The 21006-nt window shown below is 40.2% G+C and overlaps 2 protein-coding genes across 4 annotated transcripts; one reads left to right on the top strand and one right to left on the bottom strand.

Moving 5' to 3' along the window:
- Positions 1-430: 430 nt before the first annotated feature.
- Positions 431-11067, top strand: napbb (N-ethylmaleimide-sensitive factor attachment protein, beta b). Its single transcript, XM_037750759.1, has 11 exons — positions 431-672; positions 3263-3342; positions 3579-3695; positions 5490-5536; positions 5978-6055; positions 6171-6226; positions 7821-7905; positions 8012-8116; positions 8194-8262; positions 8366-8416; positions 9800-11067. Exons 1-11 carry the CDS (start codon positions 572-574, stop codon positions 9899-9901), a joined length of 891 nt encoding a protein of 296 aa, XP_037606687.1. The 5' UTR covers positions 431-571; the 3' UTR covers positions 9902-11067.
- A 2030-nt stretch (positions 11068-13097) lies between these two features.
- On the bottom strand, positions 13098-20131 carry gzf1 (GDNF-inducible zinc finger protein 1). Of its 3 annotated transcripts, none has more exons than XM_037750756.1 (8): positions 20002-20131; positions 17221-18224; positions 16488-16671; positions 16133-16302; positions 15660-15754; positions 15338-15505; positions 15037-15194; positions 13098-14160 (listed from the first exon to the last, which is right to left on the bottom strand). In XM_037750756.1, the coding sequence occupies exons 2-8, from the start codon at positions 18207-18209 to the stop codon at positions 13387-13389; spliced, it is 2538 nt and encodes an 845-aa protein (XP_037606684.1). In that variant the 5' UTR covers positions 18210-18224; positions 20002-20131; the 3' UTR covers positions 13098-13386. The 3 variants fall into 3 exon arrangements, with proteins under 3 accessions (XP_037606684.1, XP_037606685.1, XP_037606686.1); XM_037750757.1 differs by having other exon boundaries at positions 17221-18221; positions 20002-20127; XM_037750758.1 differs by lacking the exon at positions 20002-20131 and adding an exon at positions 19658-19972.
- Positions 20132-21006: the final 875 nt, after the last annotated feature.

Raw genomic sequence — 21006 nt, forward strand, 5'->3', positions numbered from 1 at the left:
GTGACAGTTTATGTTTTTGCACACATTGATGATGTCACTATCATCTCTCTGGACCAGGGTCAGTTAACCCGGGTCCAACCCTGTATTTGGTGTGAAAGAGGAATAAGAGGATGCCGAGTTAGTTTTGGTTGTGATGTTTTAGCGCCCTCTGTTGTACAGAAACACGACGTACACCTATTATGTTGCTTCTTTAGGCTTTTTCGGACAATAAGACATTATATTTTATCTTTACGGAGAAGTGAAAATTAAACATAAATGAATAGTGAGTAAAATTTAACGACAAAAAATAAATAAATGGCTGTTACATATTATTTTCGCGAATCACGGTATGTAAAAATAGCTTTTCACTGGGAGTTGTAGTTTCTTTTGCCCTTGAAGCCAACTGTGTTCGTGACGTAAAGGACTACAACTCCCAGCGACACCACGGTTACTCGGCTAATCCACTATAGCTTGTTACCCGCCTACGCTGAGTAAACCCGTCGACTGTAATCCTCACTGTAAACAGCGGAATCCTCTGCAGCTGTTCGTTTCTGCCCTCACTTCTAAGTTTGTATCACATAAAGCAAAGGAAATGGACAACTCCGGGAAAGAGAAGGAAGCGATTCAGCTGATGGCCGACGCTGACAAGAAAGTCAAGTCCTCTGGCTCTTTTCTGGGAGGAATGTTTGGAGGGTAAGACAATAAGACAAGCACTGCACCAAAGAGCCGACACGCTGCCTAGCAACCGTTAACTGACAGCTAGCAACAAGCTAGCAACCGTTAACTGACAGTTAGCAACAAGCTAGCAACCGTTAACTGACAGTTAGCTAAACTAGCAACCGTTAACTGACAGTTAGCTAACCTAGCAACCGTTAACTGACAGTTAGCAACAAGCTAGCAACCGTTAACTGACAGTTAGCTAACCTAGCAACCGTTAACTGACAGTTAGCAACAAGCTAGCAACCGTTAACTGACAGTTAGCTAACCCAGCAACCGTTAACTGACAGTTGGCTAACCCAGCAACCGTTAACTGACAGTTGGCTAACCTAGCAACCGTTAACTGACAGTTAGCTAACCCAGCAACCGTTAACTGACAGTTGGCTAACCCAGCAACCGTTAACTGACAGTTGGCTAACCTAGCAACCGTTAACTGACAGTTGGGTAACCTAGCAACCGTTAACTGACAGTTGGGTAACCTAGCAACCGTTAACTGACAGTTAGCTAACCTAGCAACCGTTAACTGACAGTTAGCTAACCTAGCAACCGTAAACTGACAGTTAGCTAACCTAGCAACCATTAATTGACAGCTAGCAACCGTTAACTGACAGTTAGCTAACTTGGCAACCGTTAACTGACAGTTAGCTAACCTAGCAACCGTTAACTGACAGTTAGTTGAGTCAACACGCAGCCCATCTGTATGTAGACAGTCAGTCAGTCAGCTCTCGGGATATTATTCAACCATGTATTGTAGATAGTTAGATATTAAACCAGTGGGACGACATTCAGTGTAACAATCCCTGTTAGCTGAGTTAGCTGTCAGTATCATTGTAAACAAGCCATCAGATCACGACTCTACTGAACCTACAGTAGAGAGAAGCTACGCAGCACACTGCTGTTAGATAACCTTAACTCAGAGGGTTGAGATATCTATTTTAACATATTATTTGTACCCTTTCTATATAGTCTCACAGCCTTCGCATTGTGCAAGGTGACATATACTGTACGTATGTCTATATGCATTTGTCTTATTGTCTGAACAGTTGATTTCTTTATGATTACATGTCATTTAACCTCCAGGAGGTTATTTCTATATGCAAGTGAAGATACATCCGTTTTTGTGGAAAAAACACTCAACCTAAACACATACAATTCTGACTTAACATATTAATCCCAGGAGGCAGTGGCCACAGGGAATTTATTGCTTGTAACAGTGTTTATAACATGTTTTTTTTTTTGCTTTTATCAGTGCATTCATTACCACCTGAATTAATCCCTAAAGCCAGGGAATGAAATTAGCACCTGCCACCTGTCAAATAACAGGGAAATGTTGGCTGTGGCAGGTGAAAATGTCAGGTCACCTGCCACCATGGCAGACAGGTTTTCCTTATATCAAGAAATATTATTTTTAAAAGGCAATTCTAAAGCCTAAATTAAATATAGTTATGGATTAAGGTTACATGATATATTTAAAATGTCTATGGTCTGGTACCACTGACTCAGTGCTTACAATTTTTGAGTGTTCTGCCTAGATTTCAGAAGTGGCAGACAAAAAAAATTGAGAGGCCGGTAGAAATGTTCAGTGACCTGCGACAGTGGCAGGTGAGGAAAAAGGTTAATTTCAGACCCTGCCCAAAACCCATAGACCCAAGGTTCAGTAGAGGTTAAAGGATGATGTTTTTTGTTGACTCCATGGTATGTACAAACATGGTATGGAGTACAGGAGTGACAATGGCACCAGGCAGGAATAAAGTGCAACAAAAATTACTTAAACAGAGGCAGAGCATTCTTCAAGAATGCACCTAATTTGTAAGCTTATTTGACTGGTAATAACAAAATTAACTTAAACATAGAAAGCACTTTTCCCTTTAATTCATAATGCCTGCATTCACATTAGAAAATAATAATAATTCTTGTTTCTCTAACAAAGGTTAGAGACACTCTGATTCTTGTCCACGACTTATTTTCTACCAGTGACCTTGGGGAGATCATTAATATGCTGTTGTTTAAATCAAATAAATGCATGTAATTTTATATTTGAATATTTTACCAGCAAGGCTTTGTTTACATGGGCCCAAAATGCAAAAAGCCAGCAGCTATTGTCTTGCATGACTCAGTCTTTTTTCCAAAGCTCTGTCCTAGGTGACCCCCTGATGTTACCAGTCTGCAGTTATTGGCAGGCTTTCTGGTAATTCTGTGGCTGACCAAGCTGTGATGTAATCCTCTGCCATGATTGAATGGCCAGAGTATTATTACAACTCCAGAGAGCTCTCAGGGGTCCACTTCTTGTCATGGAGGGAGGGAGATCTATAGTGGCCATGTAGAGGGATTTATATAAGCAAGTCCACCGATCTGACCATTGCATCTCCATGAGAAATGCAGCAGCTTGGCACCATATACAGTGCATCACCCTATGGTGCTGTTTAGGCATAATTTACTAGATATAACTTCAATATGTAGGTCAGACTGATGATTTTTTTTTATTACCTTAGTATGTCATGGAGCCTGTATGGAAATGTGCACTATATTCAACTGTGTTTTCTTTTTGTTTCCATTCTTTGTCTAGAGGACCTCAAAAAGTGGAAGAAGCATGTGAGATGTACTGTAGAGCAGCTAACATGTTCAAGATGGCCAAGAACTGGAGTGGTACGAAAATCAGTTTTCTATTAAACATATTATCCACCTTATCAATCTCAACACACTTGAGAAGCTGTAGGATTATGTGCCAATTTGTTTGGCACTATAACTGCAAAGCGCAGCACTTGTGAAGGTGCTACAAGTAAAAAAAATAGGTGGAATTATGTGCATAAATTAGAGTGTAAGCTAAATGCAAAGTATGTGTGTGAAAGTTTCTGTCCTTCTCTTTTTTCCTCTGACTTCAGCTGCTGGAGGTGCGTTCTGCAAGGCTGCACGACTCCACATGCAGCTGCAGAACAAACACGACTGTGCCACCAGTTTCATCGATGCAGGAAATGCTTACAAGAAGTCTGACCCCAATGGTGAGATGACGTGGTAACTCATTAGGTTCAAACCTAATTTCAAACCACTCCTTTCATTTTAGTACCTGGATTTTTATTTCCCTTTTATAAATAAATATTTGTACAGTTAAGTAATAAATGGTGACGAGACAGTTGTTGCTTTAATTTATCTCATCCATGACTAAAAAACTTATCACGAAGAGTGTTTTCATGAATACTGTTTGTAGCAAAGTTGACTAGCTAGAGCAGGGGTAGGCAACCTTAGGGGCTGATCACATAGAGACGCATCGCTACAGGTGTGGCCGCTTCAAAAACGCCTTGGCAAAGTGCGTCGGGCAAAACAGCGGTGCGCCTGTGGAGCTGGGCTGTGTGCTTGCAACAAATGTGATTTAACAGAAAAATGTGGTCTCTCTCTCGCTTTTTCTCTCAAAGACAGTAGCCTACATGAAACTATCACAACATAAGATATGAATTCCCCATTCCCTCTCACAGTCCAACAGTAAGCTAGCTAGTTAGCCTTACCACATCTACTGGCATCAAAACAGGAATAAAGTGGTTAAGTAGTAAAGCCTGCCTCTTGCTTGGCTGCCTGGGTCAAGTTTAACATTGACAAGTGGTGCAACTACATTCCTGACGCTGAAAAGTTGCAAAGATTTTAACTTTAATGCTCATCTAAAGACCGCTAGCAAATCGCATTGCATGGTGCAAGAGAGGAGCACACGACCCGGGCCTTAGGCATGCATGCCAATTGTGACACGTGATGGCTTAAACCAGTGGCACACTATTTTTTTTTGGAAATGTTAAAGTGCTGTGCCCCCTCATCCATATGTCAAATCAGCTATTGGTAGCTGCACGGCCTGTTATTTACAGTATTTTGATTGATTTTTTTTTCCCCACCCGCGTTCCGCGCAGACCTGCCCTACTCTGCCTCTGATTGGCTACTACTCTTTTCCTTCTTCGCAGAATTGCTAAGTGTATTGCTGATAAACAACACTGGTGGTGTGTTGGTAGGGTTAATGATTTCAACTCCGATTTATGTGGATGTTTTCATAAGGATTGCAGATGTTTTCATAAGGATTGCAGCCTTTTTGTATAGCGCTCTCATATATAATTACAGTCCTGATTTAACATTTTTTTGCTATGCACATTGCCTATATGGATGGAATAAAATTACACATTTGTTGGAAAATTTGATGTGGTGTCATAGTTAAACTTAATGTTAACCTTAATATTGATACGGCACTCAGATTAACAACAACATTTTAAAATGGCACTTCATATCAGAAAGGTTGCCAACCCCTGAGCTAGAGGATTCCCACACCTAGCTGTGTGGAAATAAGGCGATAAAGGTGACAGAAAATGAGTCAAGTCTCCAGAGATGAATCATCATAGATTGAGAACTTTCTAGATTACCAAAACATTCGGTGTACCAGGAATTCTCATAGATTTGACAGAACATCAGGGCAGTTTACTACTCTCTACTAGCTATGAGCCTGTAGTTTTTTAATGAGGCAGATCTCACTTTTTACACTCTGCCTTAGTCGCTTTGCTGTTGATACTTGTGCTGGAGTTATTGCCCTTGGAATGGCATTTACCATTAGTTGAGTTATAGTGCTCTTTGTACTCGCTGTGGCCTCATTTATTTATTTTACCTGTCGCATAAAATAAACTTTGCTTTGCATCATTCAGCTCATTTCACCCTGTTGAACTCAGCATGCAGACTGATCTGTATCAATGGGGTGCTATGCAATGGTCTTCAACAAAACTAACATGATGGCTAACTGTTCCCTCCTCTTGCCTCTATGCTGCCAAAAGAGGCAATCAAGTGTTTAAATGCCTCCATCGAAATATACACAGACATGGTAAGATGCGTATAGAAAGTGTCCGTCTATGTTCTGATCCACAACAGTAAATTTGCCCATATCATTTTTAATTTTATAGCTGAAAAGTGTTTAGTTGTGACTTCTTCTCCTTTGATTTACAGTATTAGTTATCATATCACATCATCTGAATGATCCCTGCCTTTCTTCCCACTACCAGATTTAATTTTGGGCCCATATCAACATATTCAAAGCACACACACGTTTGTTTATTAAACACTGATACCTTGATCAAATTGTCTACTTGTTATTCCCTTTAGCGAGGATTAATTCCCGAAGCTAAAACCTTGTAGACGTGAAGCCACAGGCTACTGCTTGACCTCGCCTCTCTGCACTGAGAATGTAACGCAACACTTTTCATTGACTCGAGAGGCGTCTGTGGATAGATCCAGTTAGTAATGATTTCTCCTCCTCCTCCTCCAGGGAAGATTCACCATTGCAGCCAAACACCACATCAATATCGCAGAGATCTACGAGTCTGAACTAGTGGATATCGAAAAGGTAATATCACATGATCAGAGGTTACATAGTCGGTTAATGCTGCTAATATTTATTAATACCACCACTATAGGGCATACTTGTTTTGAACAGCATTTGTTGCTTTTCTTTTGTAAAGGCTATTGCACATTATGAACAAGCAGCAGACTACTACAAAGGGGAAGAATCCAACAGGTACTGTAACATACTGTATATTCAGTCTTTTTCCCACTCTAAAACCTCTAAAACCCATCACTGTAGTATGTGTTTTTGTCGGTGATTTTTATTTTTCTACAACTTGATATAATGATAAAACTCTTTAAAGGTACAGTGTGTGGATTTGGTGACATCTAGTGGTGTGGTTGCAGATTGCAACCAACTGAGTACCATTCCACTCTCTCCGAGTGCAAAACCATGGTAACACCGTTCGCCTTGCTCAGAGGCAATCCTTACCATAATAACACTATTTTAGGGGCAACGGAAGTCAGATGGCGGCTGGCGGTACCACGGTTTTGCACTCTGCAGCTCATGCAGTTTCACAAGAGTGTCGGTGAACTACGGTATAACGGCTAACGTAAAAATACGAAAGGCCCTCTCTAGAGCCGGTGTTTGGTTTGAGAAACATGGCGGACTACGTGTAAAGGACCTGCTCCCTGTGTAGACAAACGGCTCATTCTAAGCTAATGAAAACACAACAGTTCTAATTTTCAGTTGATTACACCCTAAAGAAAACTAACTAAAACTGCTAATAAATCTGCTGAAATGTTACACACTGTTCTTTTAAGACTAGAATGTTGTTGTAAAGAATAACAATTTCAGTTTTAATTTTGTTTTTATATTAATTTGTTAATGTTGACAATTTCAACTAGTAAATAAGTTGAACAGACCTTGGTGCGTGCTGGATAGCTTCTATTTCTATCTCCATCTCCATATGGCTCCTACAGAATCAGAAATGCTCTTGTTCATAGGAGCCTTTTCCACATTCTGACTCACAGCAGGGAAAGCACAGCTGTCACTAATTACATTAACAAGCGTATGCAGGTGAGCCAACATGCAGGACACCAGGGCCCTGCACTCAGTATTGTTATTAGTTACACCTGTGTTTTCCCTGCTTTGATAAGCAAGGCTACATTTACCAGGTTTTTGTGTGGATTTCAGATCTCTCCCATGGCAGTGGAGAGTTTGCAAGTAGTTAACCTTCATTTAACAGAGCTTGAGTATATACCGGACGCCAGTAAAACGTCCACCTAAAATTGTTGTCCTAATATATAGTTCCATTTCTTTCTTGAAAACATTAAAGGGAGGTTTTACTTTCGCAAATTTATTAATAATTTATGATTTATTATTATTTATGTAACACTTCGCAACAATGATGATTAGAAACAGTAGGCATTTATCACAGAAGGCCTGTTCTGTGACATGTCACAGAAGGAAGTATACAGGTGTAAATAATAAAGTTAACAAGGGCTGTTTTACATTTACAGTGGCAGGTTCAGGGTCCCTGGTGTTGTGCATGCTGCCTCGCTTGTCACACTGTTATGCCTCACTGGGACACTTAAATAGAACAGAGTCATCGTTAATGTTATTAGTTACACCTGTGCCGTTCCTACTATGACAGGTCAAAAGAAGGCCATCGCATTTCCATTCATTTCTAGTGTCACATGCTATTGAAGTGCACACTACAAACTTTTAAAATAAAGTATCAAGTGATATCACATACTCCAGATATATACTGTAGCTCTTATAGTCTGTGATGTATTAAATGTGTTGTGTACCTTTTGTTCCTTAGCTCTGCCAACAAGTGTCTGCTGAAGGTGGGGGGCTACTGTGCTCAGTTGGAGCAGTACCAGAGGGCTATCGAGATCTACGAGCAGGTGTGCACTACTTGTATTTGAGTGTCACGCTTGCACTTTCTCAATCAACACTGATTCGGCGATGCTGACATTTCTAATACTTTTTGTACGATGTGGATGCATGTAGGTTGGAGCCAACACGATGGACAACCCATTGCTGAAATACAGCGCCAAAGAATATTTCTTCAAAGCCTCCCTCTGTCATTTCATCGTCGACGAGCTCAACGCCAGGGCGAGTTTATACCTCTGTGGTTCTGTTCTCAGGATTTGAGAGTTGTGATAGAAGTTTAACACGCTGTGTCTCCACAGATTGCTATTGAAAAATACGAGGAGATGTTCCCGGCTTTCTCAGACTCCAGAGAATGCAAACTGTTGAAGGTAACTCGACACTAAGAACTCCTGAGGAATCTGATGGCTTACTTTTTCCCCCTTAATCTGTTCAGTTTCTATGAGTAACCTACATTTTTTTTTGTCTCAACAGAAACTTCTCGATGCTCATGAGGAACAGAACTGCGAAGCTTTCACAGAGGCAGTAAGTCTTGTATACCCTAAGAAAGTTCTCAAGTTTTAAAACAAGGTTTTTTGGTGAGCACAGGAATCCCTTTGCTTCAGCTCTTGTACTTTTGTTGGATCCCTCGTGTGTTCAAAAAAAAAGTTGAAAGCTGGATCTCAGGTATCCATTCAGTCTCCCAGGACTGTGTGTTTATGTGGAACTGGTGCAGACTGATGGAGTGCATCCATATATAGCTGAGCTCCTAAAAGAGGTTTCAAAGTTAACTTGGAGTGAAGAGTCCTCATAAGGAGGGTGTGAAATGAGGGGCTGTGTTGCATGTATTTGAATGCACTTTACATCTGTTACTGCACTATAATTGTAATTTTTTTGTATGTGGCAGCCATAGACTGTGTATAAGAAGTGGACGTAGTCACCGTGACGTTACCCATTGGCTTGTAGACTGCCGCTTTGAAGCCTCGAGCTCTGCATTTTGCCCGTCGCCATGTTGCTTTTTTGCAACCAGAAGTGACACTGAGATAGTGAGACAGTGACAGTGAGAGGGTGGAGCTAAGTACAACCGAACGCTGAGCTGAACAAGACATTTTCAGGCGACCAAAAAGGTTACAATTAACTTTCAGGAATTTCACACCTTGAAAGGGTTAAAGTTCTAAGAGGAAAACACGGACAACTCCCAGACCGGACAAAGCCGTGGTAGTGACCTGCCAGTCACACGGTAGCCACGCTCTAAAGCATACCTTGCTTTGAGTCTATTTGACTCAAATGGGACCATAATTTACTAAATGAACATCATGCTGTATTGAAGAAGACTTGAAACTAGCGATTGAGACCATAAACTCATGTTTACAACCATTTTGGACTGAAAACGACTTGTGGACGCCAGCAAAACATCCGCCTAAAAAGTGCCGTACAAATGTAAAACAAAATTATTTCGATTCTATTGTCATATTCTACCGAAAATAACCTGTGTTGAACAATAAAATATTATAAATATAATAAGCGTTTTTAGTCCAAAATGGCAGCAGTGGCTGTTGTCAAAAAAACACCGGAGTTTTGTCTCTTTGCTTCTATACTTTTTGTTACAATGTTTACTGAGGTAATAAATCAAGTTTAGAAGTGGGGTCATTTTCTCAAAGACTTCTATACAATCTGACTTGTTTTTGCAACTAGAAGAGTCGCCCCCTGCTGGCTATTAGAAAGAATGCAAGTGTAAGGCACTACCGCACTGGTTTCACTTTTCAGACCCGGAGGTAGCCCACTGGTCGCAGTCTTTATGTCCAAGTTTCCCTATGGACAAATAAAGTAATCTTGAAATGAATATAATTGAGCAGAAACTTACCAGGTGTAATCCTAATTTTGGGGGAATAAAAAGCTCATCTCCGTGTCCCTTCCCCCCGCCTGCAGGTAAAGGACTTCGACGCAATCTCACGTCTGGACCAGTGGCACACATCCCTCCTGCTGCGCATCAAAAAGACCATCCAGGGTGACGAAGGGGATTTGAAATGAAAGAAACCCAGGGGTTGGAAATGCAGCACTGAGGGACAAATCCATCACGCATGCATTCACACACACACACACTCACACTCTTCACTCACCTCACCGTGTATAGCATTTGGAGATGAGTGTCTGCTGATGACTTTGAATATTCCACCGCTCACTGCTATACTGTCAGAGTACTATCTTTGCTTTCCTTACGAGCATATCTGAATCTAGTCGGAATGTAAATCCTCTCGCCCTCACCTCTGTCTAGAGGATTGCTGCATACCTTTTCTGCTGGAATCTGTCCTGCTGGGGGATTTCAGAACGGTATATTGTATTGAAACTGATGTTAGTATTGACAACGAGCACTGCATGTTTTGTACAATTATCGTTTCCTAGTCAGACGCAGCGAGTTCTTTTTTTTTTTAATCTGGTTTATTATATATTTAAACTGATTATTTAAATGTTTCAGTTTGTTGTACATAAGATTATCATGGTGTGTATGTATTTCAAGAATGTACCATTATATTAATTTTGTATTTGTTGGAGCAGAAGGGAAGGGGTCAAATCAATGTCATGATTGTTCTCAAAGCTAAAGTCATTACAGACACAAAAAGTGGATTTCCATTTTATCATCAACGGCGAGAGACTCTTCTTGAAGAAGGGTGATGATATGCACCAAGTGTAGACTGTTAAACATATGTATCTAATCACAACTACTGATTTTCTTTTCCCCCACACACCAGGATAACTTATTACTTTACGTTTTGTTGATGTAATAATACTTTGAATGTTTGAATCTGTAAGCTGTGATTTATAGTTTGCCTGTGGAATACGTATTTCTGGATGAAAAGCACTGACACGGAAACCTTTACTCACTTATTTCCAGGGCAGTAATCTTGGGGGTAATGTGCATCATTAGTCACTCATCTTGTGCCGTGTTGTGATGTGAACTCATCATCTGAAGGTCTACTGCTGCAGTGCACCTTCCAAATGGCCAGTCGCTAAGCATGTCATTGTGTATAGATTAGCGTTGTGTTACATTCACTAGTGTGAGCCAGACCAAAGTTTTTACTAAAGGGTCTGTCGCCCTGCGTATCCAGCTTCTTCCAGATGGAATGACAATGGACCTTGGATATGATCTGTATGCTAGTGCGAATGGACAATAATAATAAAGATATTATAATCCCTGCTGTACTGTTCCGCCTTTGACCTTACCTTTCAAACAGCAATGTTATATGTAATACACTTCCAAGCTTTTATTATCTTTACCAGCATAATGTCATGAGGCACACTTTGTACTTTGAATTGAAGCGTTCTCATTTGTCATATTGATTATAATTATATTTCATTAACACTTTCCAAGTTCAGGGAATATCCCAGTACCATGCATGTTTCCAGTAGTGCAAAAAGAAATTAGGAAAATGAGATGGGTAAGAACATGGGCTAGCTGAATTATTAGTATTTTAAAGGGACAGTGTGTGGATTTGGTAGCATCTAGTGGTGTGGTTGCAGATTGCAACCAACTGAGTACCCCTCCGCTCACTCCTCCCTTTCCAAAATGCAAAAGGCCCTGTCTAGAGCCAGTGTTTGGTTTGTCCATTCTGGGCTACTGTAGAAGCATGGCGGAGCAACATGGCATCGTGGAGAGGACCCGACCCCTAAGTAGATGTGAAGGACTCATTCTAAGCTAACAAAAACACAAAGAATCTTAGTTTCAGGTGATTATACACTAAGGAAAACATAGTTATGAATATTATATTCCATTACTGCTAATAGATCCCCTGAAATGTTACACACTGTTCCTTTAAGTTTGTTGTTACTCCATTTAAATGTATAAATATATTTCAAGTTGAATTTATGACAACTCAACACAATATTTGTTGCTATTATTTGAACTGACATGTAATCAAACTCATATGTTACTTTATTGATCTATTACATTCCTTTGTGTATCATTCATGCCGCTGCTGTAGATCCGCTGACTGTAACTTGATACTAAAAACATGACCATTTGATTGGTGGAGCTTGTTGGGGTGGTAAATAGAAAAATCAATCAAATCAATCTCTTACTGTAGTACACTAGTTCTACAGCTCCATGTCCTTACACAACAGTGATGGAGTGTCTACATTATGTTTAGTGTGCATTACCTCTCTTATGCTCTCATGCAACTATTGACATATGATCAGCCTTCCATCTTTGCAAGTGTCCAAATTGACAATATGGTTTTAATGGTAACGGATTCAAATTGTGTGATTATTTATGATAAATAAAAAGTTTTAAAAGTTTACATTTTCTTGTGAGACCCGTTTGAAAAGAACTCACCAACTAATTCAAAACAGCCGAATCATTTTTCGTTCAGTTAAAAATCCCAAACTTCAAAGTTTTTCTTAACATTTAGGGAAAAACTAGAACTTTTATTGGAGGCAGCCCTATAAATCCTTAAGGCTTTTTACACAGGTATCTGCTGAGCATAGCAAAACATTTGGAAACACAGCTGTGGTTATATGGAAATGGTTCCAAAAGAGAAAAGTGCCAGAATCTTTGAAGGATTTACACAACTTCATTTACATTCAGACCCACATAAATCACCAGCAGAGTAAAGCAGACTATGCTGTTATTCCAAAGGTGTACGGAGAGCTACTTGAGGATTCACTGGGGTGCTGTTGTGCAGCTGCCAAGGTCTTCTGACAAGGTTCCCTTCGAAGTTGTAACTCCTGCAATACATAATGTATGGGGAACAGATGTCTGATATTAATTTGATTGGTAAAAACGTACTGAACCTGATGTGATGTTTGGCTTTATATGAAATTAATTTAACATTAATTTAATGTGTTCAATATAATTTGTGCAACATTTCACCCTATGAATTATAAAATATGTACAATATTATTCATTATTAAACAGCTTTGTTGAATACTCAATTCTGATTGGTCAATCACAGCGTTCTACGGTCTGTTATTTCTTTATAGCAGACCGTTGCTATGTATAACAGACCGTTGCTATGGGTGCAGTTCTGCTGTTGGACTCTGGCAGACCGTTTTTGTGTCAAATTATTGATTTCTCAAGTAAGTAGCCGTGTAATAAGCATGATAATGTACAGCTGGCAGGTCATTGTTGTGAATAAAACCCAACAGGGTGATGCGGCAGGACCCTGACGCGAAGCCGTAGACCCCGGCTCGCTGTACATTATCCCTGACATAAATCACACTAATACCATAATCATATTTTAGTTTTTATCTCTGACTATAGCTAATTCTTGTGATTTTTAATGAATACCTTCGTGTTCCAAAAGAGTGTGACAAACTGAAACGTCACATCCAAGTCTGTTAATGAAACACTGGACTTAAAGATCCTAATAATGATAAAACACCACATGGTCAGACCACACATTCATACACTGCTAATGCTAAAGTATATATACATGATATAACGTGGAAAAGCGGGGGTTGAAATTTGATTTTAAATCCCCCCACACCCACATTAGATTCTTTCTATTCACATGCATTCTCTACACAGCATCTTGAGCTGGGGCCCCTTCAGGTTCACCTGAGGGGTTATCTGCTGTCCTCTGCTCTCCATCGCTCGGGACCTCAGCTGATTGTTCTTTCCCACACACCTCTGCGCCGACAATCACTGTCTGAATGTCAGGCAGCAAAATAGCCGTCTCGGAAGCGGCCTTGGCGTCTGAAACTGAAGCCAAAATGGTCTGTGAGGCTGCAGCTTCCAGGACAGAGGCCGTAGAAACAGTTGGGATCTCTGAGACTGATGCAAACGTGCCATCAGAAACAGGAATTGAGAGAGTGGGTATAGACAGAGAGGTGGAGGACGCTTCAGAGCACAAGGGGAGAGTGTGAGCCATGGAGACTGGTATTGAGAAGGGGATGCCTGATCCATCTAAGGAAATAACGCTGGCCCCTGTGCTGTCGGTGGTTACGATGGGCTGGAGCTGGGTCCCGGGTGGCATCTCGGTGTGGATGACGGTGATCCCGCCGAGGGCGCCGTGGCTGACCACAGCAAACGCCCCATGGCTGGTCCATTCAGATGGGAGAGTGATCGGCTCAGACGACAACACCAAGGAGTCAGTGGGGGTTTTACCATGACCGCCTGCTGTACCAGTACCACCAGCAGCAGAACCACCAGCACCTTTTCTAGCAGTGCTCCTTTTCTCCTTTGGTCCTGCTTTTTCTGTCTTTCCCTTAGTAGGACTTTTGGGTTTCTTATCCTCCACATTTCCCTCCAGCACCACAAGGTAGGTTTTCCAGGGAGCATCCGAGTCATGGATCTGGATGTTAAAAGAGTTCATGTTATTTTTTACACCACATGTGATGAGTCAAAGTACTTTAAAAACACAACATATCAGGTGATAAACATGCATTGGTAGTCATTGTACAAATGCCTAACGCCCTTAACAATATCCCCTTTTTGATCATGGGTAACTAAATGTTGTCACAGTACAAGTTAAAGGGATAGTTCAGGTGTTTTGATTTATCCATAGTCAGCAGTGTATTACTTAAAGTAGATGACGGTCGGTGTGCCCCCAGCTTAGAGAAGAAGACAGGAGTACCGACACAGGAGAAAAGCAATACAGTGCTGCGGACGGGGACGACAGAAAAACGTATTTTAGCCACCTAAAAAAAAGGCTCACCTATAAAAAAAAAAAAAAATCGATATCCATTTAAGTGTACGCTATATTTAGAATATTTTCACCACTTTATCTTGCCGTCAGACAGCCCTTTTCCTTCTCCTTTCCGACGGGGAGCTGAACTGAAAGTGAAACTTATCTACGCTCTCTCCAAAGCCAGCAGGCGAAATGACATAAACAGTATAGATACGTTTCACTTTCAGTTCGCCATCGGAAAATATTCTAAATATAACGTACAATCAAATGGATATCAATTTTTTTTAGGTGAGCCATTCTTTTAGGTGGCTAAAATATGTTTTTCTGCCGTTCCCGTCCATATTGCTTTGCTCCAGTGCTCCTGTCTGCTTCTCGATGCTGAGGGCTAGCCGATCGTCATCTACTGTAAATATTACACCTACTATGAATAAGTACCTCATACAATACACTTCAAAACACCCAAACTATCACTTTAAACCCATACAGATGAAAATACTCTATCTGATAGTTAGTCGCTACAGTAAGATAAGCACTGCTCACCATAGTGTGCCTGCGAAGGGTGGACTTGTCTGTAAAGGTGCGTCTACAAAGACCACACATGTAGGGCTTCTCTCCTGTGTGAATACGCTGGTGCCTCTGGAGGGCGTTGAGCTGGGTGAACTGCTTGTCGCAGTCTTTACAGCTGTACGGACGCTCACCTAACAATCACCACAGAGGGAACAAACATACACCAGAACACACAGTGTGTAAAACAGAGGGGAACAGTAAAGAAGAAAGCTGTAAAGTAGACTAAGCCTCCAAATGAACAAGAACAAAATACGTCAATGATTTATACAATTACCTGTGTGTATCTTTAAATGCTGGTGGAGGGAATTCCTCTGAGCGAAGCCTCGACCGCACTGCTCGCACTTGTATGGCTTGGACCCGGTGTGGATGTTTGAGTGGTGTCTCAGGTATTCTTTAGATGCAAAGCTTTTCCCGCAGGCCTCACACATGAAGGGTTTCTCTCCTAAACAGGAGAAAAACTAACTTTTGGTCTGGTATGTGCACATAGCCTTGTCTTCATTGGGTGCAAGCTTTAAGGGCCCACTTCAACAAAACCTCTTTTTACAGAGACAGAATGCAGAAATCTGAATAGTTTTGAAATGATATCACTCTCTCACCTGTGTGTGATCGCTTGTGATAGGCCAACATGTGCTTCTGAGTGAACCGGGCTTCACACTCGTCACATGCGAATGGCTTCTCTCCTGTGTGAGTCCTGCAGAAAGTAAAACAAACACATTTAGCGCTCAAATATTTTTCACATATACATACTGAATGTTATTAATATGTATAAAAGAACATTCACATCGCACATTATTACTCTCTGGTTTCCAGGTTTTTCTAGCTAGAAGTGTTTATGTTCACAACTGATGATTGACTAACAGACAGTAGGACAAATCTGACTGGAATTTCTACCAAAGTCAAAGGTATTTTGTCAAAGAGAGGTATTTGCTCAACTTTTTACATTCCTCTTCACTGACCCAAGATTACTACCTGTCATCTTTGAGTAACATCCCTACCCGTCTTTAGCATCTACAAACCTCCCACTCCAGTTCACCATCATTTGACCGGCTGTCATCAGTGAGCTCCGTACCTGCGGTGCATCTTGAGGGCAGAGTTCTGGGTAAACCTGGCCCCGCAGTCGGTGCACTCGAAGGGCTTTGCACCCGTGTGTGTCCTCTCATGCAACAACAGAGCGGTTTTGGAGCTGAGTGCCTTTCCACAGTCGGGGCAGACATGTCGCGAATTGTTACGTTCATGCACCTGAGAAGCAGCGGGAATGTAAGACAGGAATGATCAAATCAGGGACACCATGCAGGTAGATTGACTCTTTAGAAAATTATTATTCTTGTATATTATTTATATATCATATATGTATTTTATCATGGAAATAACACTGGATATGACTTTTAGATATAGGAAGTGTGTGGAATTGAATTAATCTTCACCTGTCTTTGATGGCGGACAACATCCTTCTTTCGTTTGAAGGTCTTTCCGCAGGAGTCGCAGGTAAAGAGCCTCTCGTTGCTGTGGACGTGCTTTTCGTGGATCTTCAGATTGCTGCGGTTGGCGAAGGTTTGCTGGCAGGTCTCACAGCGGTAGATGACGTCTGCTTTCACTCCATGGTACGTGCTGGCCAAAGGGAGCAGCAACAGGTTACAGCAATATCAGAAGACAAATGTCTTAGCTTTCATGATAGGTTGCATCAATGATCATCTGACATAGCTCAAGCTTTGGAGGTGACTTTGAAAGATTTACTCCAGTGAACACGGTAGAGCTGTGGTAGCACAGTGCTGTCATCACTGGGAGAACTGGTGAACGAAATAATTCTTATAGTAACAACACAGTTAGAAAAATTACCAGTCTTGTGTATGGACACATTTCAGTTTTCAGTAACTTTCTGCTCAGTTGTTCAACTCAAAAAAAAGAAAAAAAATCTTTTTGTACATTTTGGAAATGATGGTATGACCATACTATTAAAAAGCTGTCATAAGACTATAAGACCACCTAGGAAAATATTAAAACATGTTTGATAATGAGGTTGCAAGCTTGCAAACAGCTGCGTGCCAATCTCACTCCTGAAAATTTGCTTGCAATTGCCCTGGAATTAATCCTGTTATATAGGGCATCTATGGTATCAATCAATAAATGAAACCCTGGTGGAGCACTAATATGTCCTACCTGATGTGCTTCAAGTAGCTTCTCTCATAGTGGAAGGTCCGCTGGCACTTGTTACACTGGAACTGGGCCTTGGATGTTTTCTTTAATGTGTCCTTGAGCTGTCCCTCTTCATCCTCCTCTTCATCCCCCACAGATAACAACAAGGAGTCTTCTTCAGGATCACTACTCTGCACATCTTCCATACCATTCCAATCCCAATCATCCGTATCAGAGGCTGGCATTCCCAATGATGACTCGTACCCTTTCTCTGCCCGAGCCTCGGCTTCAGTCCTGTCCTCATTCTCCTCCGTGTCTTCATTGGTAACTTGTTTTTTATTGTCAGGGTTAGCCTCTCTTTTAGTATTAAAATGACTCCGAAGGACTTTACGGCCAGCCATCCTCAGTTTTAGGCTTTTTCCTTGTATTGTTTCATCCTTCGCGGCTTTCTTTGCCTTTAATCTTTTTGAAATGACTTCTTTCTCAGAGCTCTGTGGAGAGAGCCACCGCTTAAGAAGTAACCGTTTAGGCTGCTTCTTCACTTTGGTCTTTTTGTCTTTCTTGGCACCATGTAAGTCACCTTTATCTACTGATGCGGATGCTTTCTTCGTAGGTTTTTGCAGTATTCCAGCACTCATGGCCTCACCGCAAACCTCAGACAGATCCTCACAGTCCAAAAGCTGTGCCGCTGCTTGAACATCACCAATCTTGTCTCTGACAACTTCAACTTTACCAGTGTACACAAACTCCAAAAACTTGGAGAAATCGTTGGAGTGCATATTGGAGAGTAATACTTTGTCTCGGGCGGCATCCTGAGAGAGAAGGATCTTCTTGAAGTAGCCACTGGATGCCGCGAGCATCAGCTGGTGGGCCTGAAACTCCTGCACGTCTCCCTGGTAGTCTACCTGCACTGTGACATCACTGAGCTGTCCCTGCAGCCTCAGCTGTTGCAGAGAGGCCAGGATGTTTTCGTGGTGGGACTTGGAGGTAAGCTGGACCACTTTGAGCCCCATAATTCATTTGTGCTGTTGAGAAATACAAGAAGGGGGAAAGGTGACTTATAATGCTTAAACTAACTAGTTATTAAATGTGTGAACACACTCAAACATGCTTTCTCACAGGTGGGACCATGAAGCTAAATTAAGATTCAAGATTAAAGATTCACTTTATTGTCATTTCACTGAGTATTTGCATACACAGAAGGAAACAACATATTGTTTCCCCCAGCTCCCGTCAGTGCATTAAAAAGGATAGAATAAATAAGTATTCAAATTAACATACCTAAAAATAACAATACAAAAATAAAATAAGTAAACGTTTCAGACACAATTCCACACAAATTGCAGTCATGCACCCAATTTGCAGTCGTGTCTAGCAGCAGAGAAAAGTGCATTTATGTTCATAGTAAAGTGCTGTTTGCATTACTGTTCAAATCAGATAACAAAAAATCTGCTGAGAAGTCAATTATAAAAAAATGATCCAAGAATACTTAGATTTTTCTGTATACTTGTCAGTATGAGCCAAGTTAGACTTTTCTGTATACTTGTCAGTATAAACCAAGTTAGACTTTTCTGTATACTTGTCAGTATGAGCCAAGTTAGACTTTTCTGTATACTTGTCAGTATAAGCCAAGTTAGACTTTTCTGTATACTTGTCAGTATGAGCCAAGTTAGACTTTTCTGTATACTTGTCAGTATAAACCAAGTATACTAGATTTTTCTGTTTACTTGTCAGTATGATCCAAGTATATTTAGACTTTTCTGTATATCTTTAAGTATAAGCCAAGTATACTTAGACTTTTCTGTATACTTGTCAGTATGAGCCAAGTTAGACTTTTCTGTATACTTGTCAGTATAAACCAAGTTAGACTTTTCTGTATACTTGTCAGTATTAGCCAAGTTAGACTTTTCTGTATACTTGTCAGTATGAGCCAAGTTAGACTTTTCTGTATACTTGTCAGTATGAGCCAAGTTAGACTTTTCTGTATACTTGTCAGTATAAACCAAGTTAGACTTTTCTGTATACTTGTCAGTATAAATCAAGTATACTTAGATTTTTCTGTTTACTTGTCAGTATGATCCAAGTATATTTAGACTTTTCTGTATACCTTTAAGTATAAGCCAAGTATACTTAGACTTTTCTGTATACTTGTCAGTATGAGCCAAGTTAGACTTTTCTGTATACTTGTCAGTATGAGCCAAGTTAGACTTTTCTGTATACTTGTCAGTATAAACCAAGTTAGACTTTTCTGTATACTTGTCAGTATAAGCCAAGTATACTTAGATTTTTCTGTTTACTTGTCAGTATGATCCAAGTATATTTAGACTTTTCTGTATACCTTTAAGTATAAGCCAAGTATACTTAGACTTTTCTGTATACTTGTCAGTATGAGCCAAGTATACTTAGACTTTTCTGTATACTTGTCAGTATGATCCAAGTGTACTTACTTAACTTACCTTACCTTGCTCAAAAGCAAAAAAGGCAGCTAGTTCTCAAGTCCATTAAAATACCTAACCTCTCTGACATAAAGTGCAGGTGAAAAACCTCAAAGCTGCCATGCTAACAGCCTGACAGCGTTGTGATATTGTTGTTCTTTTAACTTGATAACATTCAGTGCTAACAGTAGCATCACAGACACAATGCTAGCTAATCAAGCTAGGTGAGCTAACTGTCAACACAACACAAGCTGGTTGAGATTATACATGTTCACACTGACTACACACAGGGATATCAGTGAACGTGTAGCAGCAGCACAGCTAACAAGGCTACACACAACAACAACAACACGAAGCAAGTTGTTCTTACCGTAAGCTCGGTAAGATGGCAGCCCTTAATGTTCTCTCTGCGGCGGAAGGTATTTCCTGTGGCACTTCTCTTCCAAACTGACGGACTTCCGGTGCCGAGGTGGCCGATTCAGGATCAGTCCTTCATTCATGGTTTGTGTTTAAAGTGTGAATTACAGAGTTTAACTGCTGCTCCTGGATCATTTACTCAGGTTTGTTGACTATAAGCGCATAACGTCTGACATTTGAGGCTTTTTGAGGCATCACTGTAAATTATTTTAGCTAGATAACAATGTATATTTGTGGTTTTTCCCTAGTTATCTCCAAAATACTGTTCCTCTAACTCAGAGGTCTCCTAGCAACCTGCAGCTCTTCAGCTCCTCTCCAGTGGCTCCCTGTCTGTGGATTTATACACATGGAAATGAATAACTGTTTATCGTTTACATTTTCATTGTTATTCATCATTGTTGTAGGTTTATGGTATGACGGAGTATTAGGGACACATTGAGGAAAAAAAATAAATCTGAGATTTTGAGAATAAAGTCAGAGGTTTATGAGAAAAAAATGTAGTATTATGAGAATACAGTCATAATATTACTAGAATAAAGTCATAATATTACTAGAATACAGTCATAATATTACAAGAATAAAGTCATAATATTACTAGAATGAAGCCCTAATGTTACTAGAATAAAGTCATAATATTACTAGAATAGAGTCATAATATTTCTAGAATACAGTCATAATATTACTAGAATAAATTCATAATATTACGAGAATAAAGTCATGATATTACAAGAATAAAGTAATATTACGAGGAAAAAAGGCATAATATTATAAAGTAGTAATTTTACGTGCTACTTTCTTTTTTTCTCGTAGTTATAACTTTATTCTCATAATATTACAACTTTTTTTCTCTTAAAGTTATGACTTTATTCTCATATTACGACTTTATTCTCATAATATAACAACTTTTTTTCTCGTAGTTATGAATTTATTCTTGTAATATTACAACTTTTTTTCTTGT

The sequence above is a fragment of the Sebastes umbrosus genome, chromosome 18 (genome assembly GCF_015220745.1).
Source record: "Sebastes umbrosus isolate fSebUmb1 chromosome 18, fSebUmb1.pri, whole genome shotgun sequence".
Lineage (NCBI taxonomy): Eukaryota > Metazoa > Chordata > Actinopteri > Perciformes > Sebastidae > Sebastes > Sebastes umbrosus.

Excerpts from the sequence above, each read along its gene's own strand:
- napbb (XM_037750759.1), top strand. The coding sequence starts at position 572 with ATGGACAACTCCGGGAAAGAGAAGGAAGCGATTCAGCTGATGGCCGAC. Across the intron at positions 673-3,262 it reads CTGGGAGGAATGTTTGGAGG|AGGACCTCAAAAAGTGGAAG; the intron begins GTAAGACAATAA and ends TTCTTTGTCTAG. Across the intron at positions 7,906-8,011 it reads CTATCGAGATCTACGAGCAG|GTTGGAGCCAACACGATGGA; the intron begins GTGTGCACTACT and ends GGATGCATGTAG.
- gzf1 (XM_037750756.1), bottom strand. The coding sequence starts at position 18,209 with ATGGGGCTCAAAGTGGTCCAGCTTACCTCCAAGTCCCACCACGAAAAC. Across the intron at positions 16,672-17,220 it reads AGCTACTTGAAGCACATCAG|CACGTACCATGGAGTGAAAG; the intron begins GTAGGACATATT and ends CCCTTTGGCCAG. Across the intron at positions 15,755-16,132 it reads GCCCTCAAGATGCACCGCAG|GACTCACACAGGAGAGAAGC; the intron begins GTACGGAGCTCA and ends TACTTTCTGCAG.